The sequence below is a fragment of the Cololabis saira genome, chromosome 5 (genome assembly GCF_033807715.1).
Source record: "Cololabis saira isolate AMF1-May2022 chromosome 5, fColSai1.1, whole genome shotgun sequence".
NCBI classification, from domain to species: Eukaryota; Metazoa; Chordata; class Actinopteri; order Beloniformes; family Belonidae; genus Cololabis; species Cololabis saira.
The window spans coordinates 48,506,255-48,524,914 of record NC_084591.1 but is presented as its reverse complement, the minus strand read 5'-3'; the positions used below and the strand labels follow the sequence as shown (position 1 = coordinate 48,524,914).

At 42.8% G+C, this 18,660-nt stretch overlaps 1 protein-coding gene across 6 annotated transcripts in view; it reads right to left on the bottom strand.

The window, feature by feature from the left end:
* cnot1 (CCR4-NOT transcription complex, subunit 1) overlaps window positions 1-18,660 on the bottom strand; it is a 55,728-nt gene that overhangs the window by 6,976 nt on the left and 30,092 nt on the right. For 4 of the 6 annotated variants that reach the window (XM_061722323.1, XM_061722321.1, XM_061722324.1 and 1 more), the window contains exons 30-46: window positions 16,917-17,050; window positions 16,090-16,386; window positions 15,509-15,649; window positions 13,979-14,083; window positions 13,719-13,838; window positions 13,345-13,539; window positions 12,307-12,449; window positions 11,641-11,749; window positions 11,263-11,432; window positions 7,911-8,142; window positions 6,863-7,111; window positions 5,000-5,163; window positions 4,690-4,807; window positions 4,449-4,550; window positions 3,353-3,526; window positions 572-721; window positions 310-490 (exon numbers count right to left, since the gene is read on the bottom strand). In XM_061722323.1, coding sequence (XP_061578307.1) covers window positions 310-490; window positions 572-721; window positions 3,353-3,526; window positions 4,449-4,550; window positions 4,690-4,807; window positions 5,000-5,163; window positions 6,863-7,111; window positions 7,911-8,142; window positions 11,263-11,432; window positions 11,641-11,749; window positions 12,307-12,449; window positions 13,345-13,539; window positions 13,719-13,838; window positions 13,979-14,083; window positions 15,509-15,649; window positions 16,090-16,386; window positions 16,917-17,050 — 2,784 coding nt within the window. Of the gene's footprint in view, window positions 1-309; window positions 491-571; window positions 722-3,352; window positions 3,527-4,448; window positions 4,551-4,689; window positions 4,808-4,999; window positions 5,164-6,862; window positions 7,112-7,910; window positions 8,143-11,262; window positions 11,433-11,640; window positions 11,750-12,306; window positions 12,450-13,344; window positions 13,540-13,718; window positions 13,839-13,978; window positions 14,084-15,508; window positions 15,650-16,089; window positions 16,387-16,916; window positions 17,072-18,660 lie in introns of all 6 variants that reach the window. The other 2 variants (XM_061722319.1, XM_061722320.1) reach the window with 1 other exon arrangement.

Here is an 18,660-nt window from a genome sequence, read left to right as displayed (position 1 = left end):
AGCCTCCCCTACAGTCTCCTCTACAGCCTCCTCTACAGTCTCCCCTACAGCCTCCCCTACAGCCTCCCCTACAGCCTCCCCTACAGCCTCCCCTACAGCCTCCCCTACAGCCTCCCCTACAGCCTCCTCTACAGCCTCCCCTACAGCCTCCCCTACAGCCTCCCCTACAGCCTCCCCTACAGCCTCCCCTACAGTCTCCTCTACAGCCTCCTCTACAGTCTCCCCTACAGCCTCCCCTACAGCCTCCCCTACAGCCTCCCCTACAGCCTCCCCTACAGCCTCCCCTACAGCCTCCTCTGTCCCACTCACCCTCGGTGTCCAGGTCCACGGCCAGGTTCTGGAAGATGTCCATGTGTGCGGAGTGGGTGATGGTGCTCATGGAGGGGGTGCTGCCCTTGTTGTGGATGTGAGCGATGGCCTGCGTGCCCACGTACAGAACTAGAGCGTTGATCAGCTGGATGTTGTAGCGGTTTCCTGGTTCATTTGACACCTGCAGGACAAACATTCAGACACAATCATCAGGCTTGGTTTTCCTTGCACCCGAGTGCTGGGGTAGACGGACTGGTCCTACCTGCAGGTTGCTGCGCAGCTCAGACAGGAAGGTGACGGGGGAGCGCGTCTTCAGGTACGAGTCCAGATCCTTCTTGAACTGAGACGGCATCACCCCGGTGAAGTTGGTGAGGATCCGGGGAGCGATGTTGATCTCACTCAGCATGTCCACCTACGGGGGGGGATTTAACACATGATTCATCTAATACACTCCAAATACATGTGTTGTGTTAGAGCACTCGTTTAAACCACACTAGAGTAGATTGGTTTATATTTATGAACAGAAATGGGCAGCTATGTATGTGTATATGTATACAGGACTGTCTCAGAAAATTAGAATATTGTGATAAAGTTCTTTATTTTCTGTAATGCAATTAAAAAAACAAAAATGTCATACATTCTGGATTCATTACAAATCAACTGAAATATTGCAAGCCTTTTATTATTTTAATATTGCTGATTATGGCTTACAGTTTAAGATTAATATTCCCAGAATATTCAAATTTTTTGAGATAGAATATTTGAGTTTTCTTAAGCTGTAAACCATAATCAGCAATATTAAAATAATAAAAGGCTTGCAATATTTCAGTTGATTGTAATGAATCCAGAATGTATGACATTTTTGTTTTTGTAATTGCATTACAGAAAATCACAATACAGTCCTGTATGTGTGTGTGTGTAGATTATGATTATATATATATATATATATATATATAGAGCAGATGGAGTTAATACAGAGATAGTATGGTGTGAATAAGTATATTTATATGGGCATGTGTGTACAAATATATAGAAATATCCAACTATGTGTACCGTATTTTCGCGACCATAAGGCGCACATTTTTTTTTTTTTTTTTTTTTTTAAATGTGCCGGGCGCCTTTTGAAACGGTGCGCCGTGTCTATTACCTGAATTACGGTAATGTAAGGCCGGCCACCATGAGAACGGTAAAGGGAGAAGGGGGCGGGTGAAGCCCCCGTGAGTTGCGACGTGAATGAGACTCCACTGAGCTGTTTAATGCGAAACAGATGATGAAAACTTTTAAGGATTTGCTTGATGTGTAAAGTGAAATAAAATACAATCAAACTAAGTTTTGCTCCGCTCTATTTAAATAAGCACACTTGTGTGTGTGTGTTCTGCAGCGCGTGTGTTTTGCATGTCGGGAACCGAGGAAGCACCTGCCGTGGGTTTGCGGGGTCCGATCGCCGCATCCCCGCTGCAGATCCAGTGCTCTTTCCCCGGGAGCCCCTGCTACAAGTCCATGTGGGCTCCTGCGGTCCTGGCCGGTCGGAACCGGTGACTTTCCCCGGTTAAAGCAGCGGCTGGAGCAGCGCGGTGATGGGCGCTGCTGCAGCCGACTTCCTGGTTCCCCAAGCGGTCCGATCACCTGGTTCCTGGCCGCTTTACGAGAAGGGATTTCTGGGGTCTGTCTCAGGTCAGATCAGCTTCACCCTCCGAAATTTGCAGCCAAATCTGTCGGTTACAAACCCGGTACCGGATCCCGACATGCGCGTGTGTGTTCGCGACGCGACACACACTTACTGGTTTATGTGGCGCTGGCCTGGCGCAGCTGATGGACAGAAACTGTGGTGATTTTTAAAAGAAAAACTTTGCATAAGACATTTCCAGCCGGAGTCATTATAAGGGTGAATGAAAAGAGGGGGCTGGATGAAGGGATGATGATCAAGAAGCCGAGACAGGTCTGGAAATTCGGACTGGCGCAGCTGAATTAACGGAGCTCCTGTCAGATAGGCTACAACCCGGTACCGGATCCCCGACAGCGCGTGTGTGAATGGGTCCAGCGCGGGGGACCCGGGACGCGGGACCCGGGACCAGCGCGGGGGGGGGGGGGGGGGGGGCGGAGCGGGACCCGGGACCCGGGTCCCGGTCCAGCGCGGGGGAGCAGACCATGGATGTATTATAGAAACAGGATCTTATAGGAGCAGACGGGGAGCGGACCCGGTCCAGCGCGAGGGAGCAGACGGGGAGCGGGACCCGGGACCGCCGCGGTCGGGATTTTTAAAAGAAAAGCGTTCCCTAAAGAGACTTTTCCAGCCAGAGTGAAATGAAAAGGGCTGGATGGATGAGGAGATGATCAGTGGCTGAGACAGGTTTATGTGCAGCAACCCGGTGGTTTTTAAAAATTCTTTAATGCAGAAACAGAATATGAACCTTTGAAGGGTTTGATTGATGTGAAAAGTGAAACAAAATATCAAACTAAGTTTTGCTTCCGCTGTATTTTTAGCGCGTGTGTGTTTTGCAGCGCGCGTGTCTGCAGCTCCGTCTCCTTAGACGGCGCCTTTTGGGTCGGTGCGCCATATGTGTGTTTTAAAACCAAAAATGACACACAAAACTGAGGGTGCGCCTTTCCACACAGTGCGCCATATGGTCGCGAAAATACGGTATATGTATGTGTGTATAATTATAGTATAGTTAGTTCTTATAAATACTTCTTAACAAATGATTAGTGGGTAGGATTAAATAAGTTTACACTTCTTCCTACTCCTTTTTGCCCATGTAATAATAATAATAATAATAAATTTTATTTGTATAGCACTTTTCATGTGTAATCTCAAAGTGCATTACATAAACAAGGGAAAGTCAGGGCACATAAAAGACGAGAAGTAAAAAAAGCATAAAAATAGTAAAAAACATCTAAGAAAGACCAGGGAAAGCCTTCCTGAACAGGAAAGTTTTGTAAATCAAGATATTAAACGTTAAAGGAAGAAATTCTCTATTTGTTTGTTTTGTTTTCTTATCTTCTCTTTTAATTGTTGTCTTTTTACAAGTAAAGAATTGTTCACCTTCAGGTTGGGCGTGAAGGGGTCGGGGAGCCTCATGTTGCGCGGGAAGGCACTGAGGATGAGGTTGCGCAGCTGGATGCAGTTGGGCGGGATGACGTCACAGAAGCCGTAGTGGTAGTCGCACAGGAATTCTGGGAAGTCGTGCAGAAGGACCAGGAGCACCCGCAGAGTCCCCTTAACACACAAGAAAAAACAATGATAGGAACGTTTTATTTCACACCAGAAGGGGGGGGGGGTGTGTCAAAGTTTAAAATAAGGGCTGCAGCTATCCAATATTTTAGTAATCGAGTATTCTACTGAAAATTCCATCGAGTAATCGGATAAAACATATTTTTGTTTAGTTAAAGAGCAATTATAAATATACATAAGATGTTAATTGACATCACTAAGACTAAATTATATAATACAGTAGGTTCATGGCTGTGCATTTAAAAACCCTGAACTTACACCAGTCGACCAAATTCACTGCCTTCACTCAAAAAACTAAGGGTCTTACCAAGAAATGTTCTTATTTCTAACCTAAAAATGCCATTACACCTGATAACACACATCACTTAAAAGGTTAGGTGTTTTTCCCACGTGTTTCAATTGAACTTTCATTTGTGTCAAGCACATTTTAAGTTCTAGTTAAGTTTTAAGTTAAAGTCTTGATAAGATTTTGAGTTTTGGCAGTGTTCAAAATAAAATCATGAGACCTGCTGTATTGGAGCACATTAGGCACCAGTGCTGCTTGTTTTATCCGTGAATGACTGCAGAGCTAAAAATTAAAAACTACCCCGTTAGCTTTATTACATTTTTATTTTTCTGACATTTTCTGCCTTTTCTTTTAGTTAAAACTGTAGTGGGAACAGATGTTTAGAGGAACCTATGTATGTACTGGGTTAGAGGGGGAACATATCGGAGAACGGACCAGAAGAATATAGAGTGGATTGAAAATAAAAGTTAAGCACTGAACTACATGTGTCTCCCGTCTGGGCCATTGCAGACTGGCTGAGCACACATACATACATATATATATAAAATTCCTCCATCATTTTTTGTAATCGAATTACTCAAATTATTCGAGGAATCGTTTCAGCCCTAAAAGAGCACACACCTTGTAGAGAATTTGCATAGGTTTGTTGAGCTCTACATTCCTCAGGAAGGGTGCAAGGTACTTGAAGAGATCGATCAGCAGCTGTGCGTACATGGGCCAACCCTGCAAAATAAAAGACATATTTAAAAGAACAGCAGCAACAGGGAAAAAAAAAAAAAAAAAAAACATTACCAGCGCAACAATTTCTTTCAACAAATGACATTTGAACATCATAATGAGCATGGTGAGACTGAGTGAGTACCTTCTGCTGCGGTGTGTGTGCCAGCATCCTGGCTATGAAGATGCGATGGGAGATGAGTTCCAGCCAGGCGTACACGAAGCCCGGGGCTTTGGTGGGTCTCAGGATGTGAAAGGTGTTGCTGCAGATCAGAGAAAAACATTAACTCCTAAATAAGTGCAACCATCTTATTGATGAACATATTATTAACCAGTTCCTGACTGGGTTATTAGATAGACTTTCCACCATCTTATTGATAAACATATTGATGTTCAGGACGTTTCTAGAACTATTAGACATCATTCTCTCCGGGCTGGGGGTGGAGAGTTCTTACCAGAAGGCAGTGAGCGTCTGGAAGTTAATGGTCTCCAGGACGTGTTCGGGTGCGTTGAGCTCCAAAAGCAGCATGATGAAAATACGGTGATACGGAAGCTGCTGGAACTCTGTCTGACGGACGTCGTGGTCCTGGATCAACACGCCGACTACGATACCCAGCACCTGGAGGGAAGGACGACACGGTGGACACGGTTACAGGAGGGTTTTCCTTCAGAATTCATTATTCAGAATTAAATTATCTTCCTTCAAGTTTACATGGAAATAGTAATTCTGAATTGAGGTTTACATGGAAAACACGTTTGATGGTCTTTCTCCAATTCCTCTCCAGGTCTGGGGGTTGGGAAGGTTCTGATTGGATAGGGGGGGGGACCGGAAGTTAAACTACCGGAAGAAAAACTAACTTAGCCGCTACAACTTTGAAAAGCTCACAAGTTTCCTGCTTCCATCTGTTCTTTTAAATATTTCTATTTATTAAATAAATGGTCTCTGCTCTTGACCAGCGTTTACTGCTGCTGCATCTTGAAACTTTGTTTGGAAAACCAGCCCAGTGGAATATAAGTGTCATGGAGACAGACGGGCGAGAGAACGAGCAGAAAGAAAGACCGGAGTTAATTTAAAGAGGAATGAGTGTAAACATGATCTGGAATTATTTTACTCGGATTTAAAATCAGAATAAACCAGCCACTTACTTCGGAATTAAGTTTAATTCGGAATGGACATTTTTATTGGGAATTAGGTGTTCACATGGTAATTTTTACTCATTTTAAATCGGATATAATTTTAATTCTGAATTAAAGAGGAATTAAACTTCCCATGTAAACGCAGTCAATCAAGATCAGAAAAACCAGAATCATCTCTTTCATTTTACATTAACATTGTCCATCATCGTCACCACTGCTGAGTTACTAAACCAAGATCAAGCTAGAATTAACTAGGGCTGCAACGATTCGTCCACGTTGTCGACAAAAATCCATAATCAGAATTGTCGACAATGAATTCCATTGTGGACAATTGTCGCCAGACGTGTTTTTCCAACGGAGTGAGGCGTCTCACTTCAATACAACCTCTGCCAAGAGTTGAGCCGCACAATAGCGTCTCTGCAGCTGCAGGTAATTAAACTTCAAAAGTTTGGGAGCATTTAAGGCTAAAAAGATGACTTGCAAGGTTTGAAAAGCCGGCGTTGGTAATGCATTTGAAGAGAAAGCACGTCGGAGTGCTGAACGAAACGGACTCGCCTTGGTAAGATATTAAGACTATTTTCATTTGTTAAATGAATTCGTTTTATTCATTAACTTTATTTCATGTTATTTATTAGTATTATTTTCTGCCACTCACAGCTACTCTCGTTGCTATAACCTCAATCACATAACTGATGCAGCGTGAAAGGTGAAAAAGCTTGTGATGACAATGATGGATTTGCATCTAACTTTCAGTCTCCTCCATCAAACTCCACAATGATCATGTTAACATTAAATCAGATAGATTTGTCTGGACATTTCTCTTGCGGGACAGGAGAAGACACTAAATCAATGCATCTCTATTATTGTGCGCCGTGCAGGCATGAATTCTCAGAGTTTTGCGGGAGCAGGATGAAGAAAACAGTCCCGCTATATCAGGGCTCTAGTTCATCTTTCTGGTGTTTATCATCATTTGCCACATAATTAAAGCAACCTCATACTAAATTTTTAAAAAATTACTAATTATCCGATTAGTCGACTAATCGTTTTAATAGTCGGTGACTAGTGGACTATTAAAATAGTGGTTAGTTGCAGCCCTAGAATTAAGAGTTTCCCAGATCATCATCATCATGTCTCATGTTTGATACGTGTAAGCTGTGACTCCTCCCCCCAGTGGTGTGTACCTTGTTGAGAAGGTTAATTTTGGTCACCGTGTTGGTGGCTTCTCCAGAGTGTTTCACCAGCAGCGCTATGAGTCTCACAAAGGCGTCCAGGTTGTGGTAACACTTGGCTCTGATGATGGCCACGCTGGCCGCTGGGTTGTGCTGCTGCTCCGCCTGGGCCCGGTAACTGATCTCCACGCACATCTCTGTGCACAGACGGAAGAACCGCGTGATCAGATCGTCCGTCTTCAGGATGCCCTGCTGATGCATCTGAATGGAGAGATGGAAAGAGGAAAGAGGGGAGACGTGAGGAACGTCATCTAAATACCGTATTTTCTGGACTATAAGCTGCACCTGCATACAAGCCGCAGATATTTATGTTGTTAGATTAGACATTTACTACATGTACAGAAGGATTTTGAACTGCAAATGATGTACATGTTTGTACCTAAATAGATCCTTTCCTAACAGTGTCTTTTAACCCTTGTACTGTCTTTGGGTCAAAATGACTCAATTCTTCTATCCTTCTTTCCTCCTGCCATGCTCTCTCTTCTTTCTTCCTTTCCTCTTTTCCTCCTTTTTTACCCTCCTTTACTCCTTTTTCTTCCTACATCCCTTTCGTCATTCGTTCCTTTATTACCTTCTTTGCTTTTCCTTCCTTCCTTCCATCTTTTCTCCCTTACTCCCTTTCCTACTTCCTTCTTTCTTCCTTATTTCCTTCATTCCTTATTTTCTCCCTTGACCCAAAGACAGCACAAGGGTTAACACGGCAGCAACTTTGCTGATTAAAACCGGACAGAACCAAGAGAAAATAACCGCTATTTATTTATCTGTTTGAAATCTGCTTCTACGAGAAATAGCGTATTCTTCTTTGCATTTATTTTGTCTTTGTTTTGATTCTAATTCCGGTTAGAGCGCCCAGAGCGGTGGAAGAAAAATCCACAGAATAGCTGCACCTTTGTATAAGCTGCATGGTTGAAAACTTATGAAAAAAGTAGCGGCTTATAGTCCAGAAAATACCGTACTTTATCTAATTTGTCTTTGACTTAAATGGTAAATAAGTGTTAACCTGTCCGACAAAAGCAGAGAAGGCCTTGGTGCTGTCCCTGCCGGCGGCGGCTGAGTGGTACAGGTTGACCCATTCTCTCAGCAGGTACTCGGCTTTCTCCCTCAGGCCGGGGGGGTCGTCGTACTCCGAGGCCTGGGAGATCCCAGAGTGCATCATGAAGTTAGGCCCGCCGTGGGCACGGTCGATCATGGCTTCATAGTTGGAGCGCACGACGTCCATCAGCTGGGGAAGCCTGGAGGAAAGGAGATCAATCATGTTTAATCAGTTGCAGAAACAGAGTTGCATCCAAACACATGGTAGAGACAGAGTTGAGCGGTGGACAGAGAGGGAAGTAATCAGAGACACAAACTCAGGCCCAGTCCAATCCCCCCCTACTCCTACTTTTCATCCCTACCCCTAAATTCTGCGTGTTCCCGTGAGGGTAGTGGTTCCCAATTCCTCTTTTCACCTAGGGGTAGTGGAGAAAAACTAGTGTAGTGGCTATGAATCTGTCCCTACGGATCGAGGGATTTCAGATCCTCACTAGTTGATCTAGGGCCAGAAAAATTTCCCAGAATGCTTTTCGTCGTCATTTGCGGACTGAATCCAAAAAAAAAAAAAAAACATGGCGGACATTTATTTTTTAGTGAATAAAATCAATATTTTGAGTTAGTTTCTGCATAAAAATGCGTTTTGATTACATTTCTAGCGAGAAATATATATTTTACTTTCATAATATTCACTCAGTGAATGTATATAATCACTCGCTTGCCCGTTGTTGCGACGTCTTTTTCAAACCTCGCCAGAATAAAGGCTGATTTATGGTTCAGCGTAGGGCTGTTCGATTAATCGATTTAAAATCGTAATCGCGATTATGTAATTAGAACGATGTTAAAACCTGAAACTCGTAAAATCGATTTTTCCCTTTTTTTTTTTTTTTACCTTGTCTGCACACATATTAATGATTGATGGAAATACCTCTCAATACCTGCGACAAGTGCCCCATGAGAGAGGCTCTTTAGTGTAGGAGGGGGCGTTGTAACATGCCACCGGGCATCCCTCAAGCCAGATGCCGTAGACCGGCTCGTGTTCCTTGCAAAAAACTTGCAAATGTGAATAGCAAATGTAATGACTAACATTACACACCTCTACCTCCTTCATGGGTTGATTATTATTTAGCATACAAAGACCCAGTTTAGTTTCATTAGAAAATGTCTTGTTTTATTTAATTGGAAATATAACTTACTGTATGTTTGCAAGTGCTGATTTGCAGATTTTTTTTCTCAGAGATTTTTAAAACTTTTTTCAACTTATTTTACAGAGTTTTGCACTTTATTCATTCATTTTTGGTTTAATAAGAGCAAAGTTTGCACTTAAAGCCCAATGGGGCAAATGTTCAATAAAAAAACACTATTTGAAATAATTTCTTTGCCTTTTGTCAATTCACCAAATAATCGTAATCGAAAATCGGATTTTGAGAGAAAAAAAAAAAATCGAGATTTTATTTTTGGGCAAAATCGAACAGCCCTAGTTCAGCGTTACACCAACGCAGAACCTACGGCGTAGGTTATGCGGCGACGCGCACCGTACCCTACGCCGTACGCTCTGCGTTGGTGTAACGCGGAACCATAAATCAGCTCCCGAGCCGACGGTTCTTTTCATCCCCCGAAAACATCGGCTCAAATTTCTTAACAGGTGTTATTTGGATAAACTGAGCCCAGGTTGGGGATCTTAACGGTTACTTTTACGCCTGAAAAAATATTAAAACTTAATAAAGTGGCATATTAACAGCGCTACAGCTGAAATTAAAACAGCTTCTGGCTCTCAGCTTCCTGATTTTAGTGGTGGTGCTGAAAGTAGGAGTAGGGGGAGTATTGGGACAGACCTGGGAAGATTTCAAGTGCCCTAAAATCTGTCCCTTCTTTTAGGCTAGTGGAGGAAAGTAGGGGGTGTATTGGGATTGGGCCTAAACCTGGTGGTTTAAGTTGTGTGGATGATCAAAGTTTCCTCAATCAACAATGCAACATATTTACATTTAAGGTTCAAGTTATAGTTGATTAGTATAGCGATGTACTGGCTACATGACAAACTAGCTGTTAATACAGCTTTTATTTCTAGGTAATAAACATCTGACAGCTAATGCTAAAAAAAACAAATTCTCATAAATGGGAAAAAAATAAAACTGATTTCATCCGTCTCTGTTTCCTCCCTGGATCTGTTTGGTAATTCTGACCCACGATGTTTCTGAAAGCGGGTAGGATGAGGTGTTGTTGAACGTTAAAATGACTATCATAAGGCCCATGGAGAATGCTCCGCCCCCAGACGGCTCTGCCCATATGCAGCAGTAGAGGAGCCCGGGCTCAAGTATTTATGAAAAGTGCTCGAGCCTCGTTATAATGTCCCATCCCGCGCTCACATAAACCAGTCCGTGGTAAAATTAAAAACACTAATGCACAAGTTAAATGTTTTATTCTATTTATTTTACACTTTAATAAGAGATGCTTTTTAGTTTTGTAGCCAATTGAACAAACTTTAACTTTCAAATGCTATGATCAAAATAAAGGAAGAAAAAACTCGTCTTATACATTTGGGACTTTTTGTATTTTTTTTCCCGTTGTACCGAACCCGTACTGAACCGTGACCCCTAAACAGAGGTACGTACCGAACCGTGACTTGTGTGTACCGTTACACCCCTACCAGATACCCCTCTTAAACCTCTGACTGTATTATTTAATTCATGATGTAGATTTGTGTTACGTTGTCCTTTCAGAACATCATTGTTTTATGTTTGATTCATTGAACTGGTTTCAACCCAAATCTAGACGGCAGTTTCACTGGCTTCACTTCCTTTTTAAATGTGTTTATTTTCCTCCATATTTAAAAGAACTTATGACTCCATATAACTCTCCATACTCACTCAGACATATGAATTTTCCTTTTTTCTTTGTTCCTAGAATTTCAAAAGCGGTTGGTAAAAGATCATTTTATTTTAAAGCTCCATCAGATTGGAATAATCTTCCTCTCTTTTTGCATTCTATTACCTCTTTCATTGTTTTAAGTTGTCATTATATTCTCATCTTAAAACAAATTACCTATGTTTTCAATTCATTTATGTATTTTTTTGTCCTTTTTCTATTTATTTTATTTATTTATTTTTCTTTTCTCTCTGTTATGTCGGTTATTCAATTACTCTACTTTGTAACTAGACTTATGTGGTAGGGGTTGTGTGTGGGAGGGTTTTTTTTATGTCATGTATGTCTGTACTGTAATTCATTGTAATGTTGTATGCTTTATGGGACCCCCTTGAAAATGGGATGTTACATCTCAAGGGGCGATCCTTTAATAAATTCTACTAATGGTAGTGTTTCTTTACCCCTCTGGAGCGTTGGCTCTGGAGTGTGCACAGGTTCTCATTAAAGTCTCGATGGTGTGGAAGAGGTCGGCCTCGGTGACGTGGCTCACGCTGCGCTCGTCCACCAGCAGCAGCTTCACCAACTGCATGGCAAACGCTACGGCCATGTAGTGCAAACCGTTCTCCATTGACTGGAAAGATAGGGGGAAAGAAAAGAAAGAAGGAAAATGAGGACAGTTTAAGTTGTACTGTATCTCTGACAAGCAGCTGTACACCTAACATGTTCTTTATTTGAAATAAAGAATACAATAAGGATATTAGTTACTGAACAAATACAAGACAACATAGCAAACAAGAAAACAAATAAATCCCTGCTAAATAAAGGGTCCAGGTATCTACCTGTGCCAGGTGGAGGTCGTACTGCTGCATGTTAACCAGATGATTCCTGATCAGAAGCTCCACGGCCTCTACGTTGTATTTGTATTCATCACGGCATTCAATCAGACACCTGCAGGCAGAACAGCAGTTCATCCAAGTTAAATACTAATAAAGTTACTTGCTAGTTGCCATTTGTCAAGCTTCATTAACCCTTGTTCTGTCTTCGGGTCAAGGAAGGGGGGAAGGGAGGAAAGAAGGAAGGGAGGAAGGGAAGAAGGAAGGGAGAAAAAAGGGAAGGAAGAGAAGAAGGAAGGATGGAGACAAGAAGGAACGAATGAAGGAAGGGAGAAAAGGAGGGAGGGAGGTAAGAAGAAAAAATAGGAAGGCAGGAAAGGAAGAAATGAGGGAGAAAGGAAGGAAAGAAGGAAGAAAAGAAGGGAAGGAAGGAAAGAAGAGGAGAAGGAAGGATGGAGACAAATGAAAGAAGAATATAAGGGAGAAAAGAAGGAAGGGAGGGAGGGAGGAAGAAAAAAGTACAAAGGAGGGAAGGAGGAAGAATTGGGAGGAATTGGGTCATTTTGACCCGAGGACAACACAAGGGTTAAGTGTCTTTAAAAATAAAAAAACAGAGTTATTGAGTCCATAATATCTCAACTATGGTCTCTAGAAAGCCGAGTGTGTCCTCACCTGGTGATCTGCTTGTTGCACCACTGAGGTCCGTAGGCCCGTCCGTCCTGCAGGGCTTTCAGCACCAGCAGGTGGCACTCCCGGTAGCGCAGCAGCAGGTCGGCGTCAGCTCCACTGGTGGCGTCCAGGAGTCCTTCCACCGCCTGGACAAACAGACACAACTCAGTCACGGCTGGAGCTCCCTGGCCCGCTCCAGTTAAACACCCACCGTCCCAACCAGACCAGTGAACCTAGGGCTGGGAGATATATCCAGTATAGTCCAGGTATCTCAGCTTCTACTCTGTGCCATGTACAAAATTACTATCGTGAATATTCAAGTATACGTTTGCTTTACGCCGTAGGTTACGCTGTACCCTACGGCGTAGGTTCTGCGTCGCGGAACCAAAATTCAGGCTTTTCTCTTCCATAGCTGAGAAACGTCGCCTAGTGTGCTTAAATGTGGCCACATGAAATCAATCACTATCATCGAAACAAAGTCAAACAAGACTATATGACGTCATATTTTTAAAAGTAAGTGAAAGTGATGCAAAGTAAAGGAGGAGAGGATGAAACATTGCAGTCCCAACACCTACAATTAGTCTTCATATAAAGGTCTAAAGGCTCCTCCTGCTCAGAGCAGCTCATCCTGGTGAAAGCAGGTAAAACCGGGACCAGAACATGTTCTTAGCAGATGTTCTTCAGACGGGGAGTCAGAGATGCAACGTGCACTTTCTGTTCTTAAATGACACTTTTTATGTTTGTGCCACTCACTGCTTAGTAACTGTTTAATAAATACAGTTTTGGTAAATTTGACTTATTCCCCCTTTTTGCATGAAAGTTTAAAATGAGCATATATTAATGCAGTATGAACAAGAATGTTTTAATGTAGACATATAGAATCATCATACTGGTGCGATTGTATGCATCAAAGTGTTAATTCAAGGCTAAGGCAAAATATGGAGATATATCGATATATTGTGTATCATGACATGGCCTAAAAATAGAGAAATTAATAAAAGGCCGTATGGCCCTGCCCTACGTGAGAGCTAAGAGCCCTACCTTCTGCAGAAGGCCGAGTGCTGCGATCCCGTCCCTGGAGTTGCGGGCCAGAGCGACGGCCTCCAGCAGGCTGCGCAGGGCCTGGGTGAGCGGGTTCATGGCCAGGGCCGGGGGGATGGCGTGGAGATGCTGCTCCAGGTCCGCCATGCACTTGTCATAAATCTGAGCCACGTCATCAGTGGCCCAGGCCTGTTGCTGAGAAACACGGGGAACAAAAGGCTCAATTACAAACTATTCCAACTAAAATACCTGAACAATATTTAAATTGAAACATAGTTTTATTATAGTTGATGAGACTACAGACTAAAATAATAATATGGTTCTCCAGTTTGGTTCAAATCTAGTTGTAAGTGTGTCACAGGAAATCAATGCACCTTCATGGGTTGGGCCATGAAGCCGGTGGGCTGAGAGAGATCGTTGCTGGGCAGGAAACCTGGAATGTTTCTGGCAAACTCCTCGTACACGGCCAGCTGCTTTGGGTCCACTCCTCCCACCTGCAGAACACAAACATGCACTTCAATACGGAGCAAAGCCCAGGGTTGCAGATAAAGAAAAAAGGTTGCTCCAAATAATCTCTCGGAGGTCCGAGCTTCATTTACGCTACAATTGTTCTTAGCATGATCGAGTATCTTACCTTCAGTCTGATCTGCTCCGGCATGCGTTCAGCCTGGTAGGTCAGGACAACGGGGTCACAGTAGCGGCGTCCCTCCTGGCGTGCGTGCTTCCTCAGCTCAAACTCCTACAGTCCAGACCAGAGCAACATGGTAGTTTTTAACATGGTATTTCCTACTTTTGATAGAAGGGAAAACTGCACTATCTGTAAATCCTATGAATCACAGCAGCCCATCTGTTTATTAAGAGGATCACCTTCTTGTCAGAATCAGAATCGTGTTTATTTGGTCAAGTCAGACAAGACATGGAATTATTAGACTGTTATTTTCGCTCACTGTACAGTAAATAGGCAAATGACAGCTTTTATTAACATATATGCAATTTTAAAAAAGTGAAAGGTGCAGCAGTTGGAGGTAGACATTAGGGCTGAACGATTTTTGCAAATAATCTAATTGCAATTTTTTTCCTCAATATTGCGATTTAATATGCGATTATTTTTTCAAGGTCCTGTTCTCATGTATTTTTCAACTACACAAGCAATAAATCAGTCTGTTTTATAATAAACAATGTCAGATTTATTTAAAGTACAGATTACAACAATAAAGAAAACAACTTCTTTAACACGTCTACACACGTCTGTACACACGAGTGTTATGGGTCGTTCTCTCTGAACCCAATCACACGACACCAAACCGGGTTAAACTTTAGCCAAAACGAGGCGTAGTTTAATAGAAAAACACAGAAAAACTACCACAGGGAACAAAAAACCTTCCTCACAGGAAACTCAGAAATTCTTCATAAATAACTTAAAAATCACAGAGAGAAAAAAACCCACCAGCAAACTAACAAACAAACCAACAAAGCTCAGAGTTAACAAAACGAACCAGCAATGAACAACTGGCAGCCCCGCTGTTTAACCTTTAACCTCTCCTCCTGATGAGCTGAAGGTGGTTTAAGGCCGATTTATGGTTCCACGTTAAATCGACGCAGAGCCTACGCCGTAGGAACCATAATTCAGGCTTCACAGCGCGACTCCACTGTCCGCCGGCGCGTGCCCGGCTCGTGCTTGTCGCCACGCAGCTCCTCGCCACGCCGACTCCGCGCTCATATATTTAATACATTTATAAAGCCCATATATTTATAAAGCCCTGCCTGGCCGAGCCCTAACGCTGAGGCCATGGTAGATTTAGGTTACACGCGGACACGCAGCACTGTTGACTTTTTCTCCCTGCCGGCAACGTTACCAGATCACGTGACTGGTCAAATCGCCGCCTTTGCGGTTAGAAAATCTTGTTTTACCACGTCGCGATATTATCGCAAATGCAATTAATCGTTCAGCCCTAGTAGACATGGTTATTGAAAGGTGTTCCAGCATATGATTGATTACTCTGAGTGATGACAGTTCATCAGAAACTGTCTCTGTGTCTGGAGGTTTTAGTGTCCTGTGCTCTGTAGTGCCGTCCAGAGGGGAGGTTTCATGCCGCTCCGGGTTCATGTATTGGACTCAGATTTGGATTGCGGGTATATGAGGTGCAGCAGTTAATAACCTCACCGTGGCTAGTCTCTTGTCCATCTCAGGGCCGGCCTTTTCCACGGCTGTTTTCTGAATGAAGCAACAAGCCAGTTCACAGTTGTCCTGAGCGATCCTGGCTGCTGCCTCTTCCATCATCTCTCTCTGCTGGGGGGTTGGAGCCTGAGGGAGGAGGGGGAGGGGGACATGTCATCAACCATATGATTCTTGTGATTACTGTTGTAGTTACATTATTAACCCTTGTGCTGTCTTTGGGTCCTTTCCTCCTGCTCTCTCCTTCCTTTTTTACTCCCTTCCTTCCTTCTTTTTTCCCTCCCTTATTTTCTCCCTTGCTTCCTTGCCTCCCTTCCCTCCTTCCTTCTTTTTCCCTTCCTCCTTCCTCCCTTCTTTTTCCCTTCCTCCTTCCTTCTTCCTTCCCTTCTTTCCTACCTTCTTTATTCCCTTCCTTTCTCCCTTCTTTCCTCCTTCCTTCCCTTCTTTCCTACCTTCTTTATTCCCTTCCTTTCTCCCTTCATTCCTTCTTTCTCCCCCCTCCTTTCCTCCCCCCTAGACAGCCCCAGGGTTAATATAGCAGCCGTGTGTCCTCGTGTCCTCCCTCTCACCCTGAGCGCAGCGGCGAAGCTGCTCTTCAGGTTGGTGGCGATGCTCATGAGCAGCGGCTCTCTGCAGGTGATCATGGCCATGCCGGCGGTCAGATTCCTCATCATGTGGTGGGCGGCCACCCGCATGCGGGACTCTTCTGAGTCCAGGGCAAAGTCCTTCCTGATGATCTGCTCGCAGGTGGTCATGGCGATCTTGATGGAGCGGTCCACCACGGGGTGCACCAGCTCCTGCACCGCCCTCTCCACCGGCTGCCTCACACACTGTTTCAGCTGGGGATGAGCCTGCAGCAGCGGGATCTGGGGAGGAGAGGAAGGTATGGATAATGATGACTATTGCATGCATCTTAAAAAACAGACAACACTCTGATCAATCGCCTCCAAGAGATTATTATATAATACTGTATTTTCTGGACTATAAGCCGCTACTTTTTTCATAGGTTTTCAACCATGCGGCTTATACAAAGGTGCAGCTATTCTGTGGATTTTTCTTCCACCGCTCGGGGCGCTCTAACCGGAATTAGAATCAAAACTAAGACAAAATAAATGCAAAGAAGAATACGCTATTTCTTTAGCAGATAGAAGTAGGTAGAAGCAGATTTCAAAACAGATAAATTGATAAAGCGGCTTGCATATCTTCTTTTTTTTTTTTTTTTTTTTAATAGAGCGGATGCGGCTTGTATGCAGGTGCGGCTTATAGTCCAGAAAACACGATATATATATATTTATATTCTTGAATAAGCACCAGAGAAAGTGAAAACACTGGAAACTCTTCATGTTTTGTGTAAAATGCCTGTGTAGATGCGACGTGTGCAGTGGTTGGTACTTACGTTGACGTTTATATTGATGTGTGGAGCCAGGCCGGCCAGGGCGTACACGTTGATGTCGTGGTAGCTGAACTGGGGGGTGGGCGGCCCCGTGGTTGTGCAGGTGGTGGTGGTAGCAGCCGGGGTCGAGGGGGGCGCTGAAAAAGGAAAAAAGCTTTCTGTTGGTCAAAAAGCAGTAAATTCATTAAAATGAAAAGTAGGACAAACAATGTTAAACAGTTTACAGTGTTTCACAAAAACCAAAACATCTCTTCTCAAGGTCCATTTATACTCCACTTTGGTACATCTGTATATCAGTCCCTTCTAAATGTTTCCATCACTGCCCTTCATGCTTCTGGATGTGATAAGCGTTTTACGGTTGTTTAGTATCACGTCCACCAGGGGGCAGTGATGAGTGACCACTTAACAAACAGCAACTATTTGCTCTTAATTTAAGCAAAAAACATTTTCCATAAACAAATACGTCTATATACATCTACATATAGTTCATTAGTTGGTAAGTAAAAATTATAAAGCACATTTAAAACAGAGATATCAATGACCAATGTGCTATACATAATAATAATAATAATAATAAATGTATACAGCTAGTGACTGGGGAGGCATTAGAGAACCGTCAACTCCTTCAACTCCTTTGATTTACGTCGGAGGAGGAAACAAAAACAGCAGCGTAAACAGTGGTGGTGTACCATACGAACCAAATTCAGTACATAAATGTTGAATTCTTTCACTTTTTTTACCCAAATTGGTGACAAAATGTTTAACTATTTTTGCAGGTCCACCATGAACCACCTCCTCAGGTGGAGAGGACACTAAACAGGACGGTCTCAGAAAATTAGAATATTGTAATAAAGTTCTTTATTTTCTGTAATGCAATTACAAAAAAACAAAAATGTCATACATTCTGGATTTATTAGAAATCAACTGAAATATTGCAAGCCTTTTATCGTTTTAAAAGGGGCGAGGTTGGAAGGTAGATTAATACCTTCAATACATATGTGCAGTGAGAGAGAGACAGGAAATAAGGGGATCTGTAACATGAACAAGCCCACCCCACTCACTGAAAAGGTGTGTGGATTAAAACTGACATTTTTTCAGAGCAATTGTTGAAAGTTTGGTTATTTGTTTAGCTGTTGCTGCTGGTTTTTTTCCTCAGGGAGCTGGTTATTTTTGGAAAAAAATATGTTGAAAGTAATACATACTGTATTGTACAGTAAAAAGGAAAAAAAAGAAATGTGTTGCACACATGAAACAAGCTGAAAACATGTGGGGATTAAAGGTGTAATTTTTGTAGAGCAAATGTTCAGATTTTGGCTCCTGTTTGTATTGTTGTTTCAATCTCTGGGAGCTGGTCAGGTTGAAAATCTATTTTTACAGAGATGGACAGTTTTTTCGCACAAATGTTCAATATATGAAATAAATTGCAGTCGGATTTGAATGCAAAAGATGTGTGTCTGTGTTGGGGTCGGGGGGGGGGGGCTCGAAAATTCTATTACGTACAAAAGGGGGGCCTGACAAAAAAAGTTTGGGAACCACTGCTGTAAGCCATGATCAGCAATATTAAAATAATAAAAGGCTTGCAATATTTCAGTTGATTTGTAATTAATCCAGAATGTATGACATTTTTGTTTTTGTAATTGCATTACAGAAAATCACAATATTCTAATTTTCTGAGACAGTCCTGTAGAACACCTGTGGCCGTGACGAGTCCCAAAGGCTTCATTTTCTTCTGTTTCATTAACAAGTG